At 38.8% G+C, this 27,563-nt stretch overlaps 1 protein-coding gene across 3 annotated transcripts; it reads left to right on the top strand.

Annotated features, from left to right (window-relative positions):
* stk33 (serine/threonine kinase 33) lies at window positions 1–27,563 on the top strand. Of its 3 annotated transcripts, none has more exons than XM_073858873.1 (13): window positions 1–156; window positions 4,375–4,496; window positions 10,753–10,860; window positions 14,450–14,563; window positions 14,679–14,783; window positions 14,946–15,084; window positions 18,213–18,298; window positions 19,719–19,806; window positions 22,822–22,897; window positions 23,081–23,193; window positions 25,289–25,374; window positions 25,491–25,724; window positions 26,072–26,228. In XM_073858873.1, the coding sequence occupies exons 2-13, from the start codon at window positions 4,488–4,490 to the stop codon at window positions 26,171–26,173; spliced, it is 1,260 nt and encodes a 419-aa protein (XP_073714974.1). In that variant the 5' UTR covers window positions 1–156; window positions 4,375–4,487; the 3' UTR covers window positions 26,174–26,228. The 3 variants fall into 3 exon arrangements, with proteins under 3 accessions (XP_073714974.1, XP_073714973.1, XP_055057779.2); XM_073858872.1 differs by lacking the exon at window positions 1–156 and adding an exon at window positions 211–356; XM_055201804.2 differs by lacking the exons at window positions 1–156; window positions 4,375–4,496 and adding an exon at window positions 26,422–27,563 and having other exon boundaries at window positions 10,744–10,860; window positions 26,072–26,151.

Raw genomic sequence — 27,563 nt, 5'->3', positions numbered from 1 at the left:
CGTAGTGTCCAAACCCTCCCTCCCTCTTTCCATTCATCTCGAGGGAGGAAAGTTTGTGTTATACAGTATGTGAAATTTTCCTGCATTAAGAATTTCGATAAGCAGTAAGGGGTACAACAGAGGAAAACATCTTCGCAAACATAAGTCCACTGAAAGGTGAGTGTACGTTCATAAAACGCGCGTGCTGTTAATGTCTCGTGAGTGGTGAGCTTTAAAGAAGGAAACGAGCTGGCCAAGCGCTGGCTGTTACCATGGCAACGTGCACTGGCGCTGGAGTGTAATTTACATCTGAGTAATGTAGCTACATCTAAATACAATTTCCTGCTGAAAATAAAACGACGTGAAGGACTCATATTGTAAGTAGACTAATAAGTAGAGTTTATCTTTGTTAATTTAATGCTATTTTGTACCGCCCAACAAGTAAGGAGAATTTTACTTTGCTAGCTGCCCACAAGACGTAAGAAGAATTTCACTAACGTACATCAACACAAGAAATAACGTGAATTTCTCTGTTGATGGAAAATACGCAGTTGTCTGTTTTAAAATCTGTTGTTGTATTTATTTGAAGAAAATGAAGTAATCAAACGGTAGAACTTAATTTTAGTACACTCAGGATAGTTACCTAGCCACTTCATACCCAAGCCACAGTGTGTGTTTTGAAACATGAGGGAGTAATAAAACAGTTATTATTATGCAGGTTCTATGCCAGATAATTATATTTAGCTGGAACAGGTCATGGGGAGTTAATTGCTACTTGCACGAGATTTAAATAATTATTGGCTTTAAGCTAATGAAAATTGGTTGCCATTGCTGTGCCAGGTTTCTTCTTGTTGTCCTAAAAACGTTTTGTGCTGTAAGTCTATGTGTTTTAGACAGACATCAAGAAGGCATAAGTTATCTGAACTAAAGTTTAACTCAGTATGATTTTATTAGAAATGCACTGTTGCAAAATGTTACTGTACAATATAGCAAAACGTAAAATAAAAAGAAAGTCTAAGAAACAGAAAGGGCCAGACAAATTTCTGTTCATAACTTTTTCCTACTTACATGTAAAATATTAGCATTAAAAAGTAATTTCTTTCGCATGCTGCTTTCTGGAGATTAAACAGTAATTCATCCTACGCACTTCTGGTTTCACATTATGCCGTTAAACTGTTGCATAACCTAAAGAAAGTCTGTTTGATATGTACTTTTTGGCTTGGTGATTTTTTTTCATAATGGCAGGCGTAACCTGAGTGCCCAGTGGTAGACACTGCTTGAGTCTGTTGTGTAAGGGGAGACACGTCTTTCTCAGACGGATTTAGTTGCCGATTTTCCTCCCGAGCAATAAAACAGTGGACTGCTTTTTACATGATGTCCATTTCACTTTGGACTGCGCCCGCTGCGCGATGACTGCGGTTGTTATGGTTTTGTCTTTCATCAGCTTGCTTTCTGATTGAATATCGTTTTGTTTCACATGACAAACTACAGCGTGCATGTGCGTTTGTCCTCGAGGTTCCCCCCACACAGCAGGATAACTAATCATAAATATTAAACGTTGAATATTTCTGATAAGCAATCGGAGCGCCTCCGATGTGCTTCCGAGCAGATTCAGATGCTCTTAACACACCGCACACCACAGGAAAATCTGATAAGATTATCGGTTGAAACATGAAGACTTGTCGTAAGGGGGAAAATTGGCTCAAATTCAGCCTGATTTTCTGTTTGTGTGTGCCGGGCTTTACTTAAAAAAGTAAATCTACACTGTTTAGTCTAATTCAAGTTATCTAATAGATCTGCAAGTGATGCATACACAGTACGTCCTAGTACTGCGTGATATTGTTTTTTAAGACTTCCCCCATATAGGAGTATTCTACATACTGTATCACAGGGATCTCAATGAAGACCCTCTGTCTTTTCTGTGACCACTACAATTTAAAAAAATAAAGCTAAATAAAGAGAATAGAGTTGGAAAACTGATAATTTTTGAAGAAAAGGTTCAAAGCGAGTATAGGGTTTAAGAAGGATATCATTCTTTGGATGACTATCCTTTAAATGGCTTACTTCAAAGTCCCTTTAAGGCAAGCCATTTATACCATACTAACTCTTGGTTATATCTTGGTTATGCTCCTATGAATCTAGCTTCCTTAGCTCAGAGCTGCTTTAAAAATCTGTATTTTTTAGGCTGGCCCAGTTTATGGACATACAGTACTGTGCAAAAGTCTCAGGCCACCATGCCAGAATTAGATTTTGTTGTTTTTGCAATGTTATAGTAATTATATATAATTGTTTCTCAGTCTCTTTAATATAATACATCCAGAAAATACAGGAAATGTGTATGTAGTATTAAAAACTGTATAAAAATGTAAACTGATGTGTCAAGTTTTAAGGGTAAACGCCCCTTCCACTTGAGCAATAGGAGGAAATTGCAGGATCTCTTAAACCTAAATAAAATTAAATCCTAAATTAAATCCTTAAAAAAAATAGTGTTTTACTTTATTTAGCTCAAAAACGCGTTAGTGTTAGTGCCAAGAGAGGTCACACTAAACACTGACAAAAACATTTAGCCCTGAAAATAATTTTTATTTTTTTTATTTTTTGTACTTTCCTTTGTTTTGCCTAAAAATACACACAAGTAATGTTTTTAGTAAGGCATTTTGTTAAAACTAGTTATATATTTTTAATTATACTAAGACTGTATCGGCGGTTCCCGGACAGAGATTAGCTTTAGCCAGGACTAGGCCTTAGTTTAATTAGGAAATATAACTAGTTTTAACAAACATCCCTTACTAAAACATTACCTGTGTGCACTTTGAGGCAAAACAAAAGGCAATATATTTTAAGATATGTCAGTGCAATTTGTTTAGTTTGGCCAGGTCTTACATTTATTTTAGTCTAGAACTAGTTTAATCCCTGTCCGGGAATCCGCCCCTAAATGTTCTAAAATAAACAAAGCCTATAAAAAGGCAACTGGGTCTTTTAACTCTTTCTTCACCAGTGTTTTAAAAAAAAGTTACCAGCCAGCGCCAGCATTTTTTATGATTTTCACAAAAGTTAAATGCCTTTAATTTCATATACAATAAATCAAATGAAAGAACATACCCTTTGCTTTAAAAAAAAAAACTACCTTCATTTGAAGAGTTTCGTTGCAAAACGAGATAACTACCGGTTTTTTAATTGTTCAGAAATCTCGTTTTTTGGTTGTGCATTCCAATTAATTTCAATGCAACTGCAGTTGGTTTGTTTTGTTTTACCTTCATAACTTAAAAAATACAGCTAAGTAGCACCATAAAACAAAATAATAACATGATAACATAATAATAAACATGTTTTGACAAAAATGTGAAAAAATGGATTTATCTCGTTTTGCAACAAAACTCTTCATTTGTTCTCTTTTTATCACCTCTCAAATATGGGTAGGTTTCCTAAAAAATACAAAATTTTGAGCAATAAGCTGAGATAATAAAAATTTTCAGAGCGATCCTCAAAACATACACAGAGTACTTGGAATACTTCCAATTTTTATAAGTTGGGTAAGAATGCCACCTGGTGGATAATAGCGGTATTACGGATTGCCGGAAAAACTCGTCATTGGCAGAAAAGCGTTTTCTCTTAATTGACGAGTTAGCTTGTCAATGGCAGGGAACGAGTTAATTGACATGTAACTGTACGTCCACACCGCTGCAGACTTGAGCTTCCAAAGAAGCTCAGGCCGCTCGGACGCTTGTCAAAAAGTATGAGGAAGCTTGTTGACGCTTTGGCCCCTCTGAAATTTGTTTTCTCTGAACTAATGTTTGGTATGAAAGTTTACATCGTCTGTTTCTCCAGAATCAGCCAGCAAAGAACGTCTACGCTATATTCCGATTGGTTGCTGGCGTTTTGCCACTGAACCACGTCATTGCTCATTACTATAAAGTTGAGCTTCTTTCAACTTTTTGATTGACGCTCTGGTCCCTCAAAACGCCCAAAACGCCACGCCGATGGATTTGACGGTTTGGAAGCTCAAGTCTGCGGCAGTGTGAACGTACAGTAAGAATTCATAGACATAAAGTCTGCAATATATGCAAGCCAATAATCGGGATTCTCTCATTCACTTTTTTACAAATCTCATTTACATGATGACATTTAGCAGACGCTTTTATCGGTAAGTGACTTACAAAAGGCAACAATAATAGTAGTCAATCCATATTCTAGTACCTGTACAAAGTTTCAACATTTGTTAAAGACATACAGTACAGTACCTTCTCCTCATGATTGTACTGTCCCCGCTCGTAGCTGTGCTACACATTTGTTTTTTTGTATACAGGACAGTGATGCATGCCAACCATCAGCACACTTTCCACTATGCCATTGTATGAGTTCACTTGTGTGTGTTTGCATATTTCACTCCCTCAGGCTCTGAGGAAAAGATAGCTGTGGATAGCTGATTTCAGCATGGAGCGTTTGTTGTCCAGGTGAGCTCCTCAGAAATGTGCAGCCTGAAGTATCATCGTTAATGATTGCAACAGATGACTCATCTATGCAGTTTCAGGGTGTGGGTTGTCTTTTGTTTTCTAAAATTCACAATACTTTCCTCTAGTTGGTATTCACGGCTTGATTGTTCTTCAAACACCAGTGGAGAGGATACTCTCTCTGTATGTGAATTCATCATTATCACTGATTAACAGAAATTTGATGATGCTGCTCCACAGTGTAGCCATGCAGTGAATGGTTGAAAAACGAGTATAATTAGGGCTGAAGCGAAAGCCCTGTGGAATGCAGGTGTTAATTATTTTTATGGATGAGGCGATGTTTCCCAACTTGACCATCTGGGTACTGCCTGTTAAGAAAACCCAGAATGATTTACACGTAAACATACGTTTAAAGCATCCTAAGAGAATCCGTGAACTATTGAAAATGACTAATGCCAAACAAACTTGCAAGACTGGGAATCAGGAGACATTTCCTGCACCAGCTTGGTCATCATCATCCAACTGAATGCAGCATACACTGTAACACAGATGGTTATCTTAGCATTGTGTCTGGGGCCTACTCCTCTTAATATTTTACTTTCCCTTAATGAAATTGTCTACAACCTGGACACTAATCAAACATGACGCAAGTCCTAAGAGGTTACCTTCTCACTCACTGTACATACAGTATATACACTACAAATGAATATCTTGGTTCACAGTGGGGAAGTCACACAGACACAATAATGGTTATGGTTTCTTTCATTAGGTTTTCAAGACAACCCATGTTTTATATAAAGATCATTTATAGGTTTATAGATAGAGTCAGCTCACCTTCCGTATAGCACTTTCATAATAGTTAGATTATATCAAATGGCAGTCCATTACAGACCTACACTTCATGTTAAACAGGAAAACATTATGCCGTATGGTGAGGTGAAGCACTCAGGTAAATTATCATTATGAGGTTAAATGACTCCAATAGTGTAAGCAGTCTAGACATGCTAGGCACTCTATCACTTATGTAATGTAATTCCAAGCTTCATTAAGACTTTGACGTTTATCATTTTTCATCAAAGGCAGCTGTCAATGAATAATTAAGCTGCATATATAAAAAATCAAATCTTTATTAAGAGCAAAGCAGGGGCCTGCTGCTTCCTCTGAGGTTTCAGAGAAACTTTGTGTTTTATTGATTAGTCCATTTAAACAAACAATCAATACATTTTGTTAATAACAACCAGCACACATGCAATAAAACTATATTGTCTTTCTGCGTTATTGTTTAACAGTATCTTAATGTATTTTTTAATATACAGTACAGCTGCCTGGTATGGGACTTTATTGATAAGTCAAGTCCGTATGACCACAATTCAGATGGAAACATTAGAAATAGAGTAAAAAGAGAGAGAGAGTAGATTGGAGGAGGGAACTCTTTCCAGGCCCTGTATTATCTCTGTGTGTTCAGGCATCATACCAATGTCACATTTAATTGGGGCTCAAGCCAGAGACACAGCATCTCCTGTGCTCAGAGAAAACAATACACATTTTGTCCATAAACAATCAGTAAACAAGCACTAATGGGTTTTTACAGTTATGAAAATGAAAAATGCAAGAGGATCGATTGCTGACATTCAATCTGCTGTAATTACTTTACAGTGAGTGCTTCCAGAAAACCGAAGCTTGTGGTCGTGGATTGGTTTTTAGCTGGTGGCGTATTCTGTGAGGCAGATGAAATGTGTCTCTGGCTTACATGCTTGCCTGTTTGTGTTTGTTTGGCTAGTTTGTTGTTGTTTTTCCACTAATGTAATTGTAAGATTTAATTCTTTTGAAAATGTATGCAAAAGCTGAATTGTAAACAACACTTTCTTATGATGTCAAATAAATCTTTAGTGTCCCCAGAGTACATATGTGACGTTTTAGCTCAAAATACCTTACAGGTCATTTATTATAGCATGTTAAAATTGCCACTTTGTAGGTGTGTGCAAAAATGTGCTGTTTTGGGTGTGTCCTTTAACATGCAAATAAGCTGATCTCTGCACTAAATGGCAGTGCCGTGGTTGGATAGAGTGCAGATTAAGGGGCAGTATTATCCCCTTCTGACATCACCAGGGGAGCCAAATTTCAATGACCTGTTTTTTTTTCACATGCTTGTGATATGGTTTACCAAACTGGGTTGATTTTATTCACATTTTTTAGGTTGATAAAAGCACTGGGGACCCAATCATAGCACGTAAGTGTGGAAAAAGTAAAATTGTCATGGTACAGGGTTTCCCGCAGAAAATGTATTGGTTAAAGTGGTGCGGGTGGGCAGGGGCGTGGCAATCAAAGGGGCGGGGCGTACGTGTCATGATAAAAATGAAAATATTTTTATTAAAAACACTGAAATAAAACTTAATTTTGAAGTTGACAAAAAATGATCACATTCTAGATTATTAATGAATTAAATGTTTTTAACAGATACCTCTAATGGGAAAAGCTGCGTGATGAAGTAAAACTAAAGGGTTAATAAACACAAACTAAAGAACATCTGGCGAACTGTGATAGATAGCACGAAGATTGTAAACATTTATTATTTCCCACTATTAATTACATTATCTTAAAGGAGTGTAACTACTGTAGCATGTAAATGCACATAAATAACGTGACCAAGAGCGCTCAACAATTATATCTAATCAACAGGCAATGCAACCTAGCTAGCAGGTTGCTCAAACAACAAAATCACCAGCTAACTAACTTTGAATTATTATTTTTTTGGATAACCTAGTTAAGGTGGTAGGATTTCCCAGCTTAGGCGGGCCACCTGAACTGCAAAGTGCTATGGGAAACCCTATGGTATGTCCCCTTTAAGAAATGCCAAAAAAATAGATATTTGGTTTAGAAGATGGGGCATGTTTTTGTGATTTTTTTTAAACAAATATAAGGCAGCAGCCAAAAATGAATTATAAAATATTATATAAAAAGATGCAACTATGAGTATGTTGAGCATACTAAGCATAAAGTGCTGTTAGTATACTGTATTGTTCAACCCGGCATTATTTTAACGATCATAATATGTGTTTTTCTTGGTTCTGGCTCATTCAATTGTTAAAGGGATAGTGAATCCCCCAAAATTAAGATTCTGTCATCATTTACTCAAGTTGTACCAAACCTGTATAAATTTTTTTGTTTTGTTGAAGGCAAAGGAAGATATTTGTTATCAAGCAGGAAGCAAGAGCAACATCGACTTCCATAGTAGGAAATATAAATACAATCATTGCTCAAAATATCTTCCTTTTCAGCAGAACAAAGAAATGTATACAGATTTGGAAAACTACAGGATGAGGAAAGGGTGACAGAATTTACTTTGTGGGTTAGCATAAATGTAGTATAATTCTGTTGTACCTTTTTGTCAATGACCGTCAGTTTCTTCAGTTTACAAGCTCACGCTTTGCTGTCATCTTATCTACTTATCTACTGTCCCTCAAACCTAATCTCCAGAAGCCATTGGTTTAAAGGGACACTCCACTTTTTAAAAAAATATGCAAATTTTCCAGCTCCCCTAGAGTTAAACATATGATTTTTATCGTTTTGGAATCCATTCAGCCGATCTCCGGGTCTGGCGGTACCACTTTTAGCATAGCTTAGCATAATCCATTGAATCTGATTAGACCATTAGCATTGCGCTAAAAAAACCCAGAGTTTCAATATTTTTCCTATTTAAAACTGGATTCTTCTGCAGTAACATCGTGTACTAAGATACTCTCATTCGGGCATAAAAATCAAGGACTTTGCTGCCTTAACATGGCTGCAGCAGGCGCAATGATATTACGCAGCATCCGAAAATAGTCCCCTTAATTAGGGATGCACCGAAATTTCAGTCGCCGAAAATTTGAATGTCAACCGCGCCCCTCCCATCTGTGGGCTAGCGCTTGGGTTTCACTCACGGTGATCAGTCGTCTCCCACCCCTCCCCTTCGTGCTCAATAGTGCTGCAACGACGCGTTGACGTCATCGATTACGTCCACTACACGACGCGTCACGCTGTTTACATTAATCTCGCGTAATGGCGGCTTCTGCTCCTGGCAGTGTTATCCATACATTTATCTGTTTGTGTGCGCCACAAAATCAACAATGGTCGCAACATTTAAATTTTTATTTTCATTTAAAACGGCTTCATTTATTGTTGTGAGCATTCGGTGGTGCCTCTCTTGTGCACGCTCTCTCTCTCTCTCTCTCTCTCTCTCTCTCTCTGTGCGTGAAGCCCCTAGACAGCGCCTCTCATACGACACTGAGTGAAAGAATTAAAAGTTGGATGTGTTTTCCATGCGGATTCCTCTGTGTACTTGCATTTTCACGTAAACGTCAGATGTTACTGACAGAGAAGACGACTGATTCGAGTTTATCATGAAAGGTTACCAGTGTTTTCCCACACACACTGGTTCTCTATGTGCTTGTGCGCGAGCTCTCTCTCTCCTATGCCCGCACATGTCTTCTGTAGTAACTCTGTGTAATGGCAATTTTGTAATTTGCACCGAATTGTCTGCGATGTCTCGTTTATAAATCAATATTTTAGTAACTTAGTAGTTAAAGTAACAGCTGGTTGGATTAAACACAAGGTTATTGGGTCATGTTTAGTCACTATTTTAATAGTCTTTGGGGTGGTTTCCTGGACAGAGATTAGCTTAAGCCAGAACTAGACCTTAATTAGGAAATATAATTAGTTTAAACAAACATGCCTTACTAAAAACATTACTTGTGTGCATTTTGAGGACAAACTAAAGGCACTGATGTATTTAAAGATATGTCAGTGCAAGATGTTTTCAGTTTGGACAGCTGTTATATTTATTTTAGTCTAGGACTAGTCTAATCCCTGTCTGGGAAAACGCCACTATATGTCTGACAACAGAACAGATAATATGTGAAAATAGTATTCAGTTGTGTTAAAATGCTAATTTCAGACCTTATTAATGTACAACATTGTTCTTTTTTATAAATGTTTGCAATTTCTTTATTGTTTATTAGATTTTTCCCACCTTTTTGCTGATCCGAAAAATAATCTGATCTGTGCCTCAAAAACTGTAATGTGATCCGAACTGTGAGTTTTTTTTATTCGTCACACACCCCTAGTAAAGTTAGTACACAGTGATAGCCATAAATGCAATTGTACTAATTATTGGCATAATAATTTATTTCGGCGTTTCGGTTTCGGTTTTTCGGCGTTGGTTTCCTTTTTTCGGTTTCGGCCAAGAATTTTCATTTCGGTGCATCCCTACCCTTAATATCTGGGGACTTTTTTCAGGCACTACGTAATATCATAGTAGTGACAGTATCATGACCTGAACACCGAACACAACCCCACTATTCCCTAGGCCTGTTAATAAGGAAACCCTGATGTGCCACACTCTGATCTATATGACTCTTATCACGTAACTCTGATTGAGCTATTAGGGGGTTTGTTTAGCAGATAGATGGTCAGTAATAGGACATGCAGTGCTGTTATGAGAGGATCTGTCAGTGGGACTTGATAATTCCACAGAGAGTGGAGAGGTTAAAGACACTGCTTCCTTATTAATATTTAATCACTGTCTGTGTGGCGGATCCACTTCGCCGCTTCCACTTATCACACCGTAATTGCTTTACATTTAATTTGGCTCTGGAGAACGTTTTTAAGCTGAGTAAATTGTGCTTAATGTTAGTGTGGAGACTTTAGACATTTGGTTTCATTTAAAGTGAGTGAATTGGAGAGCGGCAGGTGAAGCCTAGCTAATTCAAGGTTAGAGATGAGAAGTAGTTTACTCAAATATGAAAATTCTCACATAATTATCATAATTCTCACATAATGATATATCACATAAATCATCCAGATGTTCATGATTATCTTTAGTTAAACACAAAATCATTTTTGGATTAAAATGGAGTCATGTTATCTTATGTGGGAGCCAACATACAGTGACAAAGCTCCAAAAGCATGCATCCATCATTTAAAGTAATCCAAATGCCTCTAATGGGACAATACTGTAAGTCTTCTGAAGCTATTTATATTTAGAGCTTATTTAGTGGCAGGTATGGAAACATACAGTTTAGTGCAGTTAGTGGTGCACATCGTAACATCAAATCTCAATGGTTCTTGTTTAAAACACACATAATGGTAACTAGTCCCCCATGAGAAGCAATAGGATGCATGTACTGTATGTAACGAGGGATACTTAGTCCTGTTTAGATGTATTATTATATAATATATGTTTTGAAAACTATGATCTTTTGGATTTTCATGTTTGAAATTGATGTTGTTTTATATATGAAAATTGCTTACATTAGATTTTTCTCAATCTTAGATGACTCATACAAATGTTCCTGGAGCAGAAAACATAATGGCTTCCCAGTGGACTCGTGCAAACAGTGCAGAGAAGGTGGTTCCCCACACCCGGATTGAGGATGAATCCTGCATACAGGTAGAATGCTTTTGCAGTACGCCATTACTGTTTCGAAACGTTTAAAAACTCTGATGGCTGTCACTAGCCGGTGTTGATCCCAAAGTGAACCCACAAACCAGTGTCTACTATGACAGGGGTCCTCAACATTTTGCAAGTTACAGCACACTAAGGTTTGTTTAAAAACATTCTGAGGACCACCTTTCTAAATATAATAGTATAAACGGAGAATAACAGAAAATAGAAAATGTACAAAGGCATCAAAAAACAAAGCATTACATTCCTTGCGTGTCATTATGAAGACGCTAAAGGTCTAGGAATGCCATTGCTTCCAATGTGAAACCAGCTCCCCTAGAGTTAAACATTTGATTCTTACTGTTTTGAAATCCATTCAGCTGATCTCTGGGTCTGGCGGTACCACTTTTAGCATAGCTTAGCACAATCCATTGAATCTGATTAGACTATTAGCATAGCGTTAAAAAATAACCAAAGATTTTCAATATTTTTCCTATTTAAAGCAACACTAAAGAGTTTTTTCTTACCTTAAAATAACTTTTCCAAAAAAGTTTCAGTTGTTCATCCACTCGAAACAGGGTGAATGGCACTTTCACATTCGCTTTGCAGCCCTCTATCAGCCAAAACTGCACTAAAGAAGTTTCCAACCATCGGGTTGCGGTCCTGTAGTTCGAGTGAAAACTACAAAAACTTGCTTTACGGCAGACCTATAATCCAATCAGAGCCAGCTATGCTGCAGTAGGCTAAATTCTTTACGACAGTGGTAATGGACAATTCCGCTTCTAACCTGTAGAAGAGCAAAAACTCTTTAGTGTTGCTTTAAAACTTGACTCTTCTGTAGTTAAATTGTGTACTAAGAAGACGGATGCTGCGTTTACACCAGTCGCGGTAGAGGCAGCAAGGGCGGGTGATTTACATGTTAATTCTATGCAAAGACACAATTAGGCATCCTGCGGCGCGGTACGTTTTTGAGCATTGTCGCGGGAAATGCGGGCTTTGAAAAATCTGAACTTCAGCGGATTTCCGTGCCGCGTTAACCAATCAGGACCTTGCTGTAGTAGTAACGTGATTACAGGAAGCAAGCGGAGTCTCAGCAGTCTCGCAGAAGCCCCTCCCATGACGCGAATTTCCGCGTAAATGTCTCGAATGACTAGAATTTCATGCGTGGCTTTAACGCGGGAATGAAGCAAGTAAACTCAAATGTTCAAGCATCCAACTACGTGCGAATAGTGTGTTTTTGCCGCCTCTACCGTGGCTGGTGTAAACGCAGCATGACAGAAAATTTAAAGTTGCGATTTTCTAGGCAGATATGGCTAAGAACTATACTCTCATTCTGGCGTAATAATCAAGGACTTTGCTGATGTAACATGGCTGGAGGGGGCGTAGTCATATTACGCACTGCCTAAAAATAGTCCCCTGCAATTGAAAGTAACCAAGGGGACTATTTTCAGCTGCTGCGTAATATACGCCTGCTGCAGCTAGGTTACATCAGCAAAGTCATTTAATTATTACACCAGTTTGAGAGTATAGTTCCTAGCCATATCTGCATAAAAAATCGCAACTTTTAATTTTCAGTCGGTCTTAAGGCCAATTTATACTTTTGCGTTAGGTGTGCGCTATAGGTACGCCGTAACATACGCATAGACGCGAACCCTGTCGCCGTAGCCTTCGCAGTACCAGACGTGCACCTCCTCAAAAATGTAACTACACGTCGAAACGACGCGGACCACAAGATCTGTGATTGGTCGGCGTGAATGCATTGTGTTTCCTCCTACGCATTTCGGGGGTGTAACTGCAGAGCAACACAAACGCAGAAGTATAAATGCTCATGACGGCGTTGCCTACGTGCGTAGCGTCTGGCGTACCCTACAGCGTAACCCCGACGCAAAAGTATAAATTGGCTTTTAGTACACGATGTAACTACAGAAGAGAATAACTCTTTGGTTATTTTTTGTGCGATGCGAATGACCTAATCAGATTCAATGGATTGTGCTAAGCTATGCTAAAAGTGCTAGCGCCAGACCCGGAGATCAGCTGAATGGATTCCAAAACGGTAAAAATCAAATGTTTAACTCTAGGGGAGCTGGGAAAGGAGTGTTTTGAGTGAGAATGTTTTTAAAAAAGTGGAATGTCCCTTTAAAAAGGACCTATTTAGTTGCCAAAAAACTGTTATTTTGTGTATTTGGTATAATACAATGTGTTTGGGTGGTTTATGGTCAAAAAACACATTATTTTCCACATACCGTCCATTTTTTACAGATAATGGGCTTATGCATGACTGAGCATTTTGATTCATATAAATTCTTAAGAACAATTTGATGGGAAAATAACAAGATTTGTTTATTGAAAAATAAATAAAAATTATTTGGCAGTAGAATACAACTGCCTACGCGGCCCACTGGTTGAGAATCACTGTACTATGGCGAGCAAGCCAAGGCCAGATGTTGTGGGTTATTGAGTTGGCGGAAATAGAGGACAATTTGGCATTTGAAGTTTATTGTAAATGAGTGAAAAAAGACCATGGTAGATTGTTTGGGAACTATATGAGAATTGAAAAACAATGCAATTTGATCAATACCTGACATACCACAACACTATTATTTGTAAAGTAATTTAAAAACATTACACTTTTGTGACGACACTTGTCTTAAGGGAGGTTTAGATTAATCCAGGACTAGGCCTTAGTTATGATATGAAGTATTTTTTTTATAAACAAACCTAACAAAAAACATTGTTGGTGTGCATCTTGAGATAAAACAATGACACTGATATATGCTAAGATATGTGAGTGCAAGATGTTTTTCAATTTAGCCAACTCAAACATGCATTTTAGTCCGGGACTAGGATAAGCCATGTCCGGAAAACCACCCCATTAAGTTTGCCTAAATCTTGTTGCTTTTACACTATTGACCAGCAGATGTCACCAGCACGTGTGATGAACGCTTCGAACCAGCAAATCATTTTGCGAAAAAAGCTTTAATTTCTCCCATGACTAGCTGGAATTTTGTCCGTATTAAAAATATCTGACTGGTTGATTGCTGAAAAGTTAATTTTGTCCCTTTTCCCAACGTATGGTTTCAGATCAGTGGCAAAAGATTAATTTTAGTTTACACTAGAGCCGAGGCCTTGTGCTCTGCCACCTGACCTCCCACCAATATGCTAGCGCCCTCATCAGGTCTGGAGGGAAATTACACCTCTTTATGCTGTTGATTGCCCTCCCCCTCTCTGGAGGTTTCTGACTGCTGTCTTTGCCAAATCCGCAGCAGGCAGTGCTCAGCCTTGCATGCGCAGAGATAATGATCAAGTTAATTAGACCTGAGATTGAATGAACTGCGGCAGCAACTTAATCATTTGTAACTTGATTAGAAATGCTATATTCCCCCAAACTCCAGAGACTGGGAAACTTGAAAATTAAGTTCCACTTTAAGGATTCAGGTCTCAACTTAATAGAGTATAGAGAAGCTGAAAAACAAACCCACCCTCATTCTGTCCCCATTAGTCAGAGTGAAAGCGTTGTTTACTGTCACTGTAGGAGAAGGAGGGGTTTGTAATGCTTCACCTCAAGTAATGCTGCTTTCTTTGCTCGAATCCTCAGAAAATCTATTCCTTTGGGAAGAAATTAGGTCAAGGCAACTTTGGCTTCGTCTGCGAAGCCACTCACATTGAGACACAGAAGAAGTGGGCAATTAAGAAGGTGAACAAAGAGAAAGTAAGTGTACGGTCATCATGTTTCACCTGTTGACAAAGCTGATGGATGGAGAGCCATTCTCGTGGTTGCCAAGGATGGGTTAAATGCTCTTACTCGATCCTTTGTATCCCTGCAGGCAGGCACTTCTGGTGTGAAACATCTGGAAAGGGAAGTTAGCATAATGAAACAAGTGAAACATGAACATATTATACATCTGGAGGAAGTGTTCGAGACACCAAAGGTAAGAATAATAACAGAAAACGGTGATTAGAATGGGGTTTAAAACATGGACGGAATTGTACTATTGTTGTGTAGTGTATATATTTTGGGGTTTTATGAAGTTTGACAACATTGACCACGGTATTGGTCTTTTTTTCTCTGCCTGTATGTGTGTTTTATACAGAGGATGTACCTTGTGACTGAACTTTGTGAAGAAGGTGATCTAAAACATCTCCTGCAAAAGAACAAGAGCTTCACGGAGGAGCAGACTAGACAAATCATCAAAAACATATCTGAAGCTATTGTTTATCTGCACAAAAAAGGTGAAGCACCCAGCACACTTTCCCGACATGCATTTGCAGATCTTCCTAATGAGCGTTTAACTCGGCGGTAAATGCCTTTAAAGTTATCTAAACTTGTTGATGCTTACCAAGGGGCAACCTTCCAATCTCTATCGTGAAGCCAACACAACAAGTTATTTTTTCGCTATTCATCGACTGACCGCTAGAGACTGGCTCTTCGTGACAACTGTGAGGGGGGTGAATTTTTTTGTAACTCTTCCTTTAAAGGCATGGTGCGTGATCTCTGAAAGCCAATGTTGACATTTGAAATCACCTAAACCAGTGGTTCTCAACTCCAGTCCTCGGGACCCACTGCTCTGCATACTGTGCATGTCTCCCTTATTTAACACACCTGATTCAGATCATCAGCTCGTTAGGATAGATTCCATGAACTGAACTGAGTGTGTCAGATATGAGAGACATCCAAAACGTGCAGAGCAGTGGGTCCCGAGGACTGGAGCCGAGAACCACTGACCTAAACAAACACGCCCCTACCCCAAAAGAATCTGAACCTTCATTTTATAGACCCGCCCCACACATGCAACCCAGGCAACGATGTCGGTTAGTAGACACGCACCTTTCTGCTGATTGGCTACAAGTTTGTTTTGGTAGTAGGCCCGACATCCTTTTTCCAAAGTGTTTTTCAAAAATCATGCACCCCACCTTTAAATTATTTTACGCCTTTAAGGTTTGCATAATTAAGGGTGTGACCATTTCAGTGACAGCTAAAGTGCTGCTGTGGTCACTACTGTGAGTAAGGTGGGCGGGGTTTTACCAGGCACCTCAGGTCCACCCACTCCTCGCCTCTTTGCCCATTTTCAGTTATCCGCGAATGTTGTGCTGCCAAGTGGATAAATACCCGAACCGGGACCCCACGGTACCCGACGGGGCGTGCTCAGATAGATATTTAGAAATTATGTTTGGGTTCGGGTCGGGCTCGGCGCAATAAGGCATTGAACATTTGAAATGTATAATATGTTGGTAGCCAATGAGCCTGTTTAAAGCCATAGTTCATCTTAAAAATGAAACACGCGCATTCACATCACCTTCTTATTCATCTAATGTTTAATAGCGGGTTGCGAAACAACTTCATATGTGCATACCGCCACCTACTGTATCGGGTGCACAGCATGAGGGCGTATATACACTAAACGGGGCTCCCGTTTCTCTGGGGATAGTGTTGTATTAGAGGTAAAAAATGATATAAATACTGTTCGGTTTCTCGCACAAACCGTTCGTTTCGTGTCTTAGGACATGGACGTGTCGTCACGAGCCGCAGGGTTTAATTTGGATTTGTCGGATTTTGTTACCATCCACTTCCATTATACAACTGACAGACTGAAACAGTTGGAGTTAAAAATCTACATTTGTGTTCTACTGAAGAAACAAAGTCACCTACATCTCGGATGGCCTGGGGGTAAGCTGATAAACATAAAAGTGTCATTTTAAGAAGAACTATCGCCATCCATCTTCATGTGTGCGGAATGCGATTTTTATCTGTCGGGCTCGAACATAAATATCTGAATGCCTGTCGGGTTACGGTCGGGTTCGGTTACTGCCCTGTCGGACGCAGGCTGGACTTGGACAGAAAAATGCGGCCCGATCCGCACTTAACTGCCAATATGGGGACGGCAGCCTCCGCCAACTTTAAAAATGCTCTTTACAAACCTACATGTAATGTCATAGACATCCGTATTTTCACATCCTTCATATTCATAAACACATCTTGACATGTTGAACACACTAAGGCCCTGTCCCAGATGGCACACTCCGGACTTGTGGACCTCCTCAGAGTCAACACATTGATGACATCATGTAGTGCAGACCTTAGGGACCCTTGACGCGTGTCGAAGAGGGCGCACCGGAGTTGTTTTTTGGGACAGACTCGAGCGTGATGCCGGAAAGTCCTCCCTTCCGTCATCTGATTGGTCTGATTGCTCTTTCGCAAGGACTTCTGGGTTGGTAAAGTGCACGAAGCCTGCAGCCGTGTAGGCTTTGCCGAAGATCGCATCAAGGGTGCAAAGAGGGCGCTGATGAGCACACTTCAGAGCGTAAAAATGACAGATGGGACACCCTACGGACTCGTAAACTAAGCAAGCACATGCAATTTAAGGCCACGAGACCGAAAGTCCACATGAAGTGCGCCATTTGGGACAGGGCCATAAATGTTGGCTAGTACAGGCATAAATCTATAATATTAAATAGACAGACCTAAAGTAAAATAGGCATTTACAACCTATCAAACCTATCAAATGCAGACCTATACTGCAGTTTGGTTTGATTATTTATTAATTGCCTTTACAGAAATACATGTCGTAATGTGAAAATTAATTGGACAAATTGCTCCCATTTTAGCTTAGTCATATGCAGTGGATTGCTTTGTTCCCAGCTATATCCAATAATCGCCCGGATGATTGCATCCACATTAAGCTCTTCTGCCATTGTGTCTGGCTTGTTTTAATAATGGGATAATAATGAACAACCGTCAAGACAAAATATCAGCTCATTTTAATCGAGTCTGAGGGGTTTATTTGAAGATGCTTTGCTTTTTTCGCTTTCACTCTCCTTCTTGTGAAATCTGCAGTTAGAGGTAATTTAGGACGTTGCTTGGCAATGAGACGCCATTACATGGGGCTAATGAGTCATTAACAACGAGCAAGGGAGGAATACTGATTAATAGGTGTGTTTTTCAACAGTCTCCGAGTGCTGCTGTGTCTCGCGTCTAGTGAAGCTAATGATGCCACTTGCAATGTGTATACAGGACTAGAGAGTGTTTTATGAGCATGTATGAGTATGTTGGCCTTACACACTGATTATAATTAGATTATTTCCACATTTCCGTTTAAGTAGAGGCAGTCTAATAAACGTGTGAAGCAATAATAAAGAAATGTGGAGGGTTAATATGCATTTTATTATTTATAAACTTAATTGCGTGATAATATTAATAACACGAAGTGACCTTTTGAGTTCTATTAGTCTTTGGTGTAAAAATATTTCATTACAATTGGTCATTAAAGCATAAATAAAAAATTTACATTGCTTATTTAGGATTTATGAGAAATACCCATCTCATCTTCCTCTCTCTCTCTCTCTCTCGCTTTCTTTCTCAGACATTGTTCACCGTGACCTCAAACTGGAAAACATTCTTGTCAAGAGTTGTCACCGAGGCAACGATAATGATGTGGTCAATATCAAGGTGAGAGAGATGGTAAAAACTTCTGCGCAGGCATGTGGTATGGCATTCAAACGCTGCAGGACCTCTGGATGGTCTCCTCTGTTGTTTAGTTCTCCCATCGTCTCTCTTCCCAAACCTTTTAACCGCTTTTTAAATACTGTCTCATTACACCAGACCTCCTGCTTAACTCCTTTCATATCACATTCTCAAAGAAAATGAATCACAAGTGGCTTTTCTGAGACAAATTACCAGCCGGGCCACAGCGTGGAGCAGAATCGAGCGTTGACGGGATCCGACTGAAGATGCTACCCGGAGCGTAGGGTTGAATCAGGGCAGCGCTGTGTTATAAATCAGTGTAGAGCGAGGCCCAAAGACAGCGCTGTCCTGGCACTGTATTAAAAGCTTTTATCTGGCAGAAGGTGGTCATCTCTTCTTGATATTAATCCTGCCTGCACTAATGAAACCGTATACACTTGCCGTATATATTATTCACGTGGCCCAGGAGCACGTAGTCTTTGTGTGATTGTGGGTGCTGGATGCACCTTAGAAGTCTGTTAGGAGATCTGGAGGTAAATTAGAGAAATACCGTGATAAAGTGAAGGATGTCTGCGATCTGTGGTGTCTGTGGCAAATTTTAGTATGATTGATAAAAAGAAAATATATATGAATTGAAAAAGTATATGAAGAGCTCAGATGAATTAGTCACTAAACGCCAAAATGAGATAATGATATTGACCGATATGAAAAAATCATAAGATCATGATAATGATCTCAGGACATCACATACATTCATGAATAATTTTGCACTAAATCCACTTATTTCCAGCCTCGAAAGCCATTCAGAATTTGTGACATTTGTAAAAAATAAGGCATTCGGTTACTAACTAATAAACTTTTCATTGCCATTAAAGTGAAATTACTCAACCTAAACATAAAAGCCTGATAAAAATGCTCACTTACAAGAAAACATGTCAGACGCACTTAAGATGGTTTTGCATCTGAACTCTTCATATATTAGACTACATTATAATGCTTGATAAAGTGCTTACCATTCATTGTATATCTACGAGAGGATAATAATGTTAAGAGAGAGAAAATGGATGGCATTTGTTATGTTGAAACATAACCATGCTAGCAAAACAAAGAAGGAACAGCAGGGCAAGTTAACAGTCAACAAAAAATGAATGTGACAATTAACTTTAAAAGGGTTGCAATATTTAGAGAAATAATATATATCTAATTATGAGTCTATTCAAGTAGTCTTATAACATTTTTTAATTCAAACTTTATCCAAAATTACATGATGATAACCCCCGTCTTCCACAAGATCAAAATCTAATTATAAAAATCACTAAGAGCAATGATTAAAGAAGATAACTCTTTAAGTATTGAATGTTTGTATTTCAGTAATGTTACAGACGCAACTTTTCTTTAAACTCAGGTCACAGATTTTGGACTCTCTGTGCAGAAGGGTGGCGTGGGCAGTGAGAACATGCTGCAGGCCGCCTGCGGGACGCCCATCTACATGGGTAATCCATATACACAGACACACTCACACAATCACATACATTTTACTGTGAATAATCCAAAAATATTGCCACCCTTGGTAAATATAGGCAAAAAACTGTTAAATTGAATCTACAGTGTTTCTCCGTTTGAGCTTTAATAAAAAATCACATTGAAGTAAAACAATTGAAGGTGAGGAGGGAAATTACATTATTGGATTGATCTTACATTATTTCTCCATCTAAAAATTTCTCCAGACCCTTAAAATGTTGGTGCTCTCTCATCTTCAGTTCACTCAAGTCATTTGTATCTGCATGGTTAATTTTCTGCATGTTTTCCTTTGTCTTTAGAGAGTTTAAATATGTCTGTGCATATATATAAGATCTGTAAAGTTGCAAATATTAAAATTTCAAACCCAAAGAGATCTTCTTTTAAATGTTAATTTTAAGCAGTGTAGAGTAGCGTGTGTTTTTTGTCGTTTCTACGATCACAAATGCAGACATGGTTTTATGTTTTAGTATCCTATACCGATCTTTTAAGCCTTGTATTGATAAAGTATTAAAGATGATATTATCTCCTGGCTTTCACTGATCTTTCAAACATGGTAAGGAGCGTCATGTTTCCGTTTACGCACTCGAGGAGTTCGGCCAATCACAACGCACTGGATAGCTGGCAAATCGACGCATTTTAGAAAGAAGGGACATAGAGGAGGTACAATAATGTATGGTATGTGAAAAATAATGCGTATTGCATTACACCAAATACACAGAGTAATGTGCTTTTTAGCAACTGAATATTGGCCCTTTAAACTGTGTCCCAAACAACTTGTAGTGATGGAGGTGTTGTTTTTCTTTATTTATTTTTAAAGCTTTCTGTCCCCATGAATTTCTGATTTCTGAAGTTCTCCATCTGTGATCCTCGGAGAGTCTTTGGCCATTCAAATTATTCTCCTTGCTGAGCATTAAGATGATATGAAACGACTTGCAACATCTCTAGTCGATTAAATCATCTTCATTATTTTTATGGCTTTAACTATTTCCTTAAAGGGCAAGTTCGGTATTTTAGCCCTGTTTTCAGATTGTTTATGATGAAATAAAACAGTTTTGACTGAAATTTGGACATATGATGCTGGCCCGAGAATTTTTTCGGTTTCTGTTGTATCACTGCAAAATCGCTGCAAAAGATATTTCCAACACGTGTTTTAGCATTCGTTGTAAACTTGTGGACCTATTTTTCCAAACACCCCACACCCGTACATTCTTCCGTTGAGAGCTTGAATAATAAACACTCCAGCCCAGTTGGTGGCAATAATCCACCTTTGCCAAGTGCAAGAATACAAACAAGGTTCCCGGTGCAGAGTAATACCGTACCTCACAGCACATCTAATACAAGTCAATGGAGTTGGACAAAAACTAAGATAAAACCTGTTGGAGAGCATCTTTTGCAGCGATTTTTGTGTGAGCATATCAGTGAACACCCCTGACCACTCGGTGAGTTTCACGTCTTTGTAAACGAAAGTTTAATGCATTTTAGGAAGGATTGTTCCAGTGCACCTATACAACCATTGTAGAGGTGGGAGGTGATACAACAAACACCCAAAAATTCTCGGGCCAACATCATATGTCCAAATTTCAGTCAAAACTGTTCTATTTCATCATAAACGATCTGAAAACAGGGCTTTAAGTGTAAAATACTGAATTTGTCTTTTAAAGCTTAACAGTCTTTTGCTGCACACCAGAAATATAATCTTTGGTTTTATGCACTGTGATGACTGATTAAAGGGACACTCCACTTTTGTTGAAAATATGCTCATTTTCCAGCGCCCCTAGAGTTATACATTTGATTTTTATCTGTTTGTAATCCAGTCAGCTAATCTCCGGGTCTGGCTGTACCACTTTTAGGATAGCTTAGAATAATTCATTGAATCTGATTAGACCATTACCATTGCCCTAAGAAATAACCAAAGAGTTTTCTTATTTTTCTTATTTAAAACTTGACTCTTCTGTAGTAAGGAGGATGAAAAAAATAAAAGTTGTGATTTTCTAGGCAGATATGGCTAGGAACTATACTCTCATTCTGGCGTAATAATCAGTGACTTTGCTGATGTAACATGGCTGCAGAAGGCGCAATGATTTTACTCAGTTACGGCAGCAAAGTCCTTGATTATTACACCAGAATGAGAGTATAGTTCTTATCCATATCTGCCTAGAAATTCACAACTTTTAATTTTTTGTCAGTCTTTGTACACAACGTAACTACAGAAGAGTCAAGTTTTAAATAGGAAAAATATTGAAACTCTTTGGTTATTTTTGAGCGCGATGCTAATGGGCTTGTCGGGTTCAATGGATTGTGCTGGGCTGTGCTGGAAGGGGTGGCGCCGGGCCCGGGGATCGGCTGAATGGATTCCAAAACGGTAAAAATCAGGTGTTTAACTCTAGGGGAGCTGGAAAATTGGCATATTTTCAACAAAAGTGGAGTGTCCCTTTAAGGGGACTTGGGGTTTGTGTTATTTCATATTTATTCTCCCGTGAAACAGGAAGCCATGACTGGACAACATTATGTTTTTTAGTCAATATGGTGTGCTAAATAGGAATATACTTCAGAGATTTGTTACTCATAAATATTTCTGGGGGTGTCTAATAATTGTGTCCAGTGTGTGTTTCATAATGTCATTTCCCCCCTCACTTTCAAATGTTTTACTTTTTTGTGATTTTGTTTTAATTAAAGCTTTAAAGAAGAAACATTGCATATTAATTTTCACAGCTTGCTTTGCTCATATTTACCAAGGGTGTCAATTTTTTTGGCCACCACTGTATGTCCCATTTATGTGATTAAATACGATGGGGGGTGTTAAAGTGAATGAAGAGCTGATTAAAATGAACAGTAGAGAGGAGATGACCTCATTTAAGTGATATCAGTGAAGCTGATAACATTTAAGAAGGAGGCTGAAAGCTGTCAGTGGCATCACGCTTTAGGTATCTAGCATTTCACAAGCCTCCCACATCTTTCATTATTGACACCTGCACTTGCCCTTCCAGCCCCTGAGGTGATTAATGCTCAACAATACAGCCAGCAGTGTGATGTGTGGAGCATCGGAGTCATCATGTACATGCTGTAAGAAGATCTCACCTCTTTTCATTCTCATACTTGCACACGCAAGGATTAACGTGCAATCAGACACTTAAAGCTCTTCTGTTTCCACTGACGCACACTTTGCACGGTTCACACACACACACACACACAAATAGCCGCTCTGTTGGTTGTCCACTGGTTAACAGTAGTGTTTCTTTTCGGCAGGCTGTGTGGAGAGCCTCCTTTTATAGCCAGCTCTGAGGAGAAACTTTCCGAGATGATTGTAAAGGGAGAGCTCACTTTCTCTAACCCTGTGTGGGGCACCATTAGTGATGCAGGTTAGAGTTGTCTCTGATATCTGTTTATATTTTCCTAAACCCCTGATGATAATGTCTAGACATCAAAAAAAATATCAGCCTATACATGTTTGAGGGAAATATACACTCACCTAAAGGATTATTAGGAACACCATACTAATACTGTGTTTGACTCCCTTTCGCCTTCAGAACTGCCTTAATTCTACACGGCATTATTTCAACAAGGTGCTGAAAGCATTCTTTAGAAATGTTGGTCCATGTTGATAGGATAGCATCTTGCAGTTGATGGAGATTTGTGGGATTCACATCCAGGGCACGAAGCTCCAGTTCCACCACATCCCAAAGATGCTCTATTGGGTTAAGATCTGGTGACTGTGGGGGGGCATTTTAGTACAGTAAACTCATTGTCATGTCCAAGAAACCAATTTGAAATGATCCGAGCTTTGTGACATGATGCATTATCCTGCTGGAAGTAGCCATCAGAGGATGGGGACATGGTGGTCATAAAGGGATGGACATGGTCAGAAATAATGCTTAGGTAGGTTGTGGCATTTAAACGATGCCCAATTAGCATTAAGAGGCCTAAAGTGTCCCAAGAAAACATCCCCCACACCATTACACCACCACCACAGTGCACAGTGGTAACAAGGCATGATGGATCCATGTTCTCATTCTGTTTACGGCAAATTCTGACTCTACCATCTGAATGTCTCAACAGAAATCGAGACTCATCAGACCAGGCAACATTTTTCCAGTCTTCAACTGTGCAATTTTGGTGAGCTTGTGCAAATTGTAGCCTTTTTTTCCTATTTGTAGTGGAGATGAGTGGTACCCTCTGGGGTCTTCTGCTGTTGTAGCCCATCCGCCCCGCAAGGTTGTGCGTGATGTGGCTTCACAAATGCCTTGCTGCATACTTCAGTTGTAACGAGTGGTTATTTCAGTCAAAGTTGCTCTTCTATCAGCTTAAATCAGTCGGCCCATTCTCCTCTGACCTCTAGCATCAACAAGGCATTTTCGCCCACAGGACTGCCGCATACTGGATGTTTTTCCCTTTTCACCCCATTCTTTGTAAACTCTAGAAATGGTTGTGCGTGAAAATCCCAGTAACTGAGCAGATTGTGAAATACTCCAATACACCAACAACCATGCCACACTCAAAATAGCTTAAATCACCTTTCTTTCCAATTCTGACATTCAGTTTGGAGTTCAGGAGATTGTCTTGACCAGGAACACACCCCTAAATGCATTGAAGCAACTGCCATGTGATTGGTTGATTAGATAATTGCATTAATGAGAAACAGGTGCTCCTAATAATCCTTTAGGTGAGTGTAAATACGCTATGGATGTGACAAAAAAGTTACTAGTTTTTGGGAGAAAGCATACTATGTAGGAATTGAAAAAATGCAGACCAGAGGCATATATATACTTCAGAGGCTATAAGGATATAATCAAGCACATGAAAAACAAAAACAAAAATGAGATATTTACACTTATTTATGGCAGCCATATTGGTATGTTGGGAAATGCAAGTGAATACTGTCACATTTAAAGGCTTCTTGTAGGCATGATGCATGCCTACAATACTGTACAAGCTCTTTAAAAGACCCAAATTAATTAAAAAAAGCAATCATTTATATTTACGATTAATTCATTAGGTTACCAATTAATTATTTTAATTAATTAATTACTTTCTTATAGTTGATATGTTAAAAACTTTTGAGAATTTGATGATCATCACTTTTTTTAGCTAAAGTGTCCATCGTGATATGTGGTTTATTACCTTCTTGTTCAGGGCAGAGGGCTCACTCCTGTCTGTTACGTCCTCCACGGGATTTGTTTGCACACATGAAAAAAAAAATATATATATATTTTTCATGTGTGCATTTTTGAAGAAACAACATTATGAAATTGAAATATCTCCGTTATGGGTGTAAGAATAAAATAAAATAAAAACTGCTTACCTAACTATGAAATATTGCTTAAAGATTTTTAAGAGACCTTGCATGGGTATTTACACCACCAAATATTGACATCTGAGATATCCAAGTAAACATTTTTTTCTAAGGCTGAAATTTGCATGGAACTGCCCATAACGTTTTTGTGTTCTGTCTCATAGCTAAAACTGTATTGCGGTGTTTGTTAAAAGTTGACCCGGCTCACCGCATCACAGCCAGAGAGCTGCTGGATAACCCTTGGATTTCGGTAAGAGGACTCAATCACTCTCTTCCCCTGCGAAAATTGAATTCTATACTGTAGAAACTTTAGAAAAAAATTCTCTTCAGTTTGGAGAATGACAAAAAATTGTCACTGTTTTAAAGGGGGATACGTCCACCACCACACGCACTAACGTGCTGGAATTGATGCGTATGTTTCGGGACTCACCAGAGGATGAAGAAAGTGTAGAGATTAGTCATAGACTGCACGGCCTTTCTGTTAAATCCACTCAGGAAGGAGGATCAGGGCCTAGAACCTCACAGGAGCTCATAGGTACCCAAACAAATCCCGTGGAGGACGTAACGGACAGGAGTGAGCCCTCTGCCCTGAACAAGAAGGTAAAAAAACCACATATCACGATGGACACTTTAGCTAAAAAAAGTGATGATCATCAAATACTCAAAAGTTTTTAACATATCAACTATAAGAAAGTAATTAATTAATTAATTAATTAAAATAATTAATTGTAACCTAATGAATTAATCGTAAATATCAATGATAGCTTTTTTAATTAATTTGGGTCTTTTAAAGAGCTTGTACAGTATTGTAGGCATGCATCATGCCTACAAGAAGCCTTTAAATGTGACAGTATTCACTTGCATTTCCCAACATACCAATATGGCTGCCATAAATAAGTGTAAATATCTCATTTTTGTTTTTCATGTGCTTGATTATATCCTTATAGCCTCTGAAGAAAAAAGTATCAGTGCCATCCTCTAAGAAGAGCACAACGCTCGCAAAGGCCTGCAGTTCTCCAAATGCAAAGTCATTCACCCAGTCTCATTAAAATTGAACACCTGCTGCTTTGCATTTGATTGCAAAATAAATATTTATCAAAGAAATATTTTGTCCTTTATAAAGTATGTGAAAATTCATGGTTGGAATTCTTGACAAGCAATCTGCATGCTCTTTAAACTGCCACTAGATGGTGCCAAGATAATCCTGCTCCAACAGCTGTCACACACCACATAGCACCGTCCAGCACAGTGCACTGTGTCGTGTTTTACGCTTTTGTGAGATGAATAAGCGTGTCTTATCTTCGCAGTCCCACACAGGTAACAAACCCCCTGCGCAGTCGAGCACAAAGAACTACACCAAGGCCTCCAACTCGGGCTCCTGCGTCAAACCATCATCGCCAGCGAATGCAGTAGCCGTAGCATCCAACTCAAGCAAGCACGAAAGTACGTCCCCACGCCCCTCCACCGCTTCTATCCCCTATTCAACCAATCCAGGCTTTGGCCTCCGGGCTCAAAAACGCAGCTAGACCTCATCAGAGACTGGTTGGATGGTCATATTGAGTGCCAAAGGTGAGGAATGCTTTTCCAGGGAACCACTGGGCTGTGTTGGGCCTGTAGGAGTGACTTTTAAGCCAGAATACAACAAATCAAAAGTAGAAAACTATACAAATCAGAACTTTAGCTTCTTTACTCATACGAAACTGTGACCGTGTTCTGACAGAAATTTTAAACAAATTCTTGAAGTATAAAATTGTTCTCACACATGAAAAAAGTCACTTTCATCATACAGAAAAATACATCATAAACATTCCCTAAAAATTTTCTTTTGTGTTATGCGGATAAAAGTAAAGTCATACAGGTTTAAAACAAATTATTTTTAAAGCCTTTTGGGTAAACAACTCAATTGTATATTGCTCTTCTTATGAATTGGACTTCTTTTGAGGATGATCTATTATTTTTTTATCAGTCTGCCCTCAGACTCGCAGAATTTAGCTGAAACGGAGGTGAAAGTAAACCGACATGCTGCTTTAGTTTAATGGATGTGGAACAGATGAACTCATCACTGTAAAAGCCCTGCATGGCATGATATCGATTTGCCTGCTCATGACATGTTAGGAAAGGCTCACAAGTCATCTTGAAGCACATTGAACTGCAAAAAGAGAATAAAAAGAAGTTTATATTTTTCTTTGAATGTATTGGTTGCAACAGGGTTTAATAGCTGTAGCTCTCCGTTTTGCAATGAAGCCAAATAGAAATCTCCAATCAAAACATCATATATCTAGCTCATTTAAATGAATGCTTATGCCACATCAGTACAGTACATCCAACAGCTATCCTGACCTCAGATGTTCCTTAAATGTGTATTTGTTGGTCTCTTTATCACCATACCGGTCATTTTTTGCCAAATAATAAGTACCTGTACTTGTACCTGTTCCTAGT

The sequence above is a fragment of the Misgurnus anguillicaudatus genome, chromosome 21 (assembly GCF_027580225.2).
Source record: "Misgurnus anguillicaudatus chromosome 21, ASM2758022v2, whole genome shotgun sequence".
In the NCBI taxonomy this organism is placed as follows: domain Eukaryota; kingdom Metazoa; phylum Chordata; class Actinopteri; order Cypriniformes; family Cobitidae; genus Misgurnus; species Misgurnus anguillicaudatus.
This window is presented reverse-complemented; position numbering and strand designations above follow the sequence as displayed.

What these genes read in the sequence shown, in the direction of transcription:
- stk33 (XM_055201804.2), top strand. Translation starts at nt 10,744, where the DNA reads ATGACTCATACAAATGTTCCTGGAGCAGAAAACATAATGGCTTCCCAG. An exon ending in GGGCACCATTAGTGATGCAG is followed by an intron (nt 23,194 to 25,288) that starts GTTAGAGTTGTC and finishes TCTGTCTCATAG; the next exon opens with CTAAAACTGTATTGCGGTGT. An exon ending in CCTCTGCCCTGAACAAGAAG is followed by an intron (nt 25,725 to 26,071) that starts GTAAAAAAACCA and finishes ATATCCTTATAG; the next exon opens with CCTCTGAAGAAAAAAGTATC.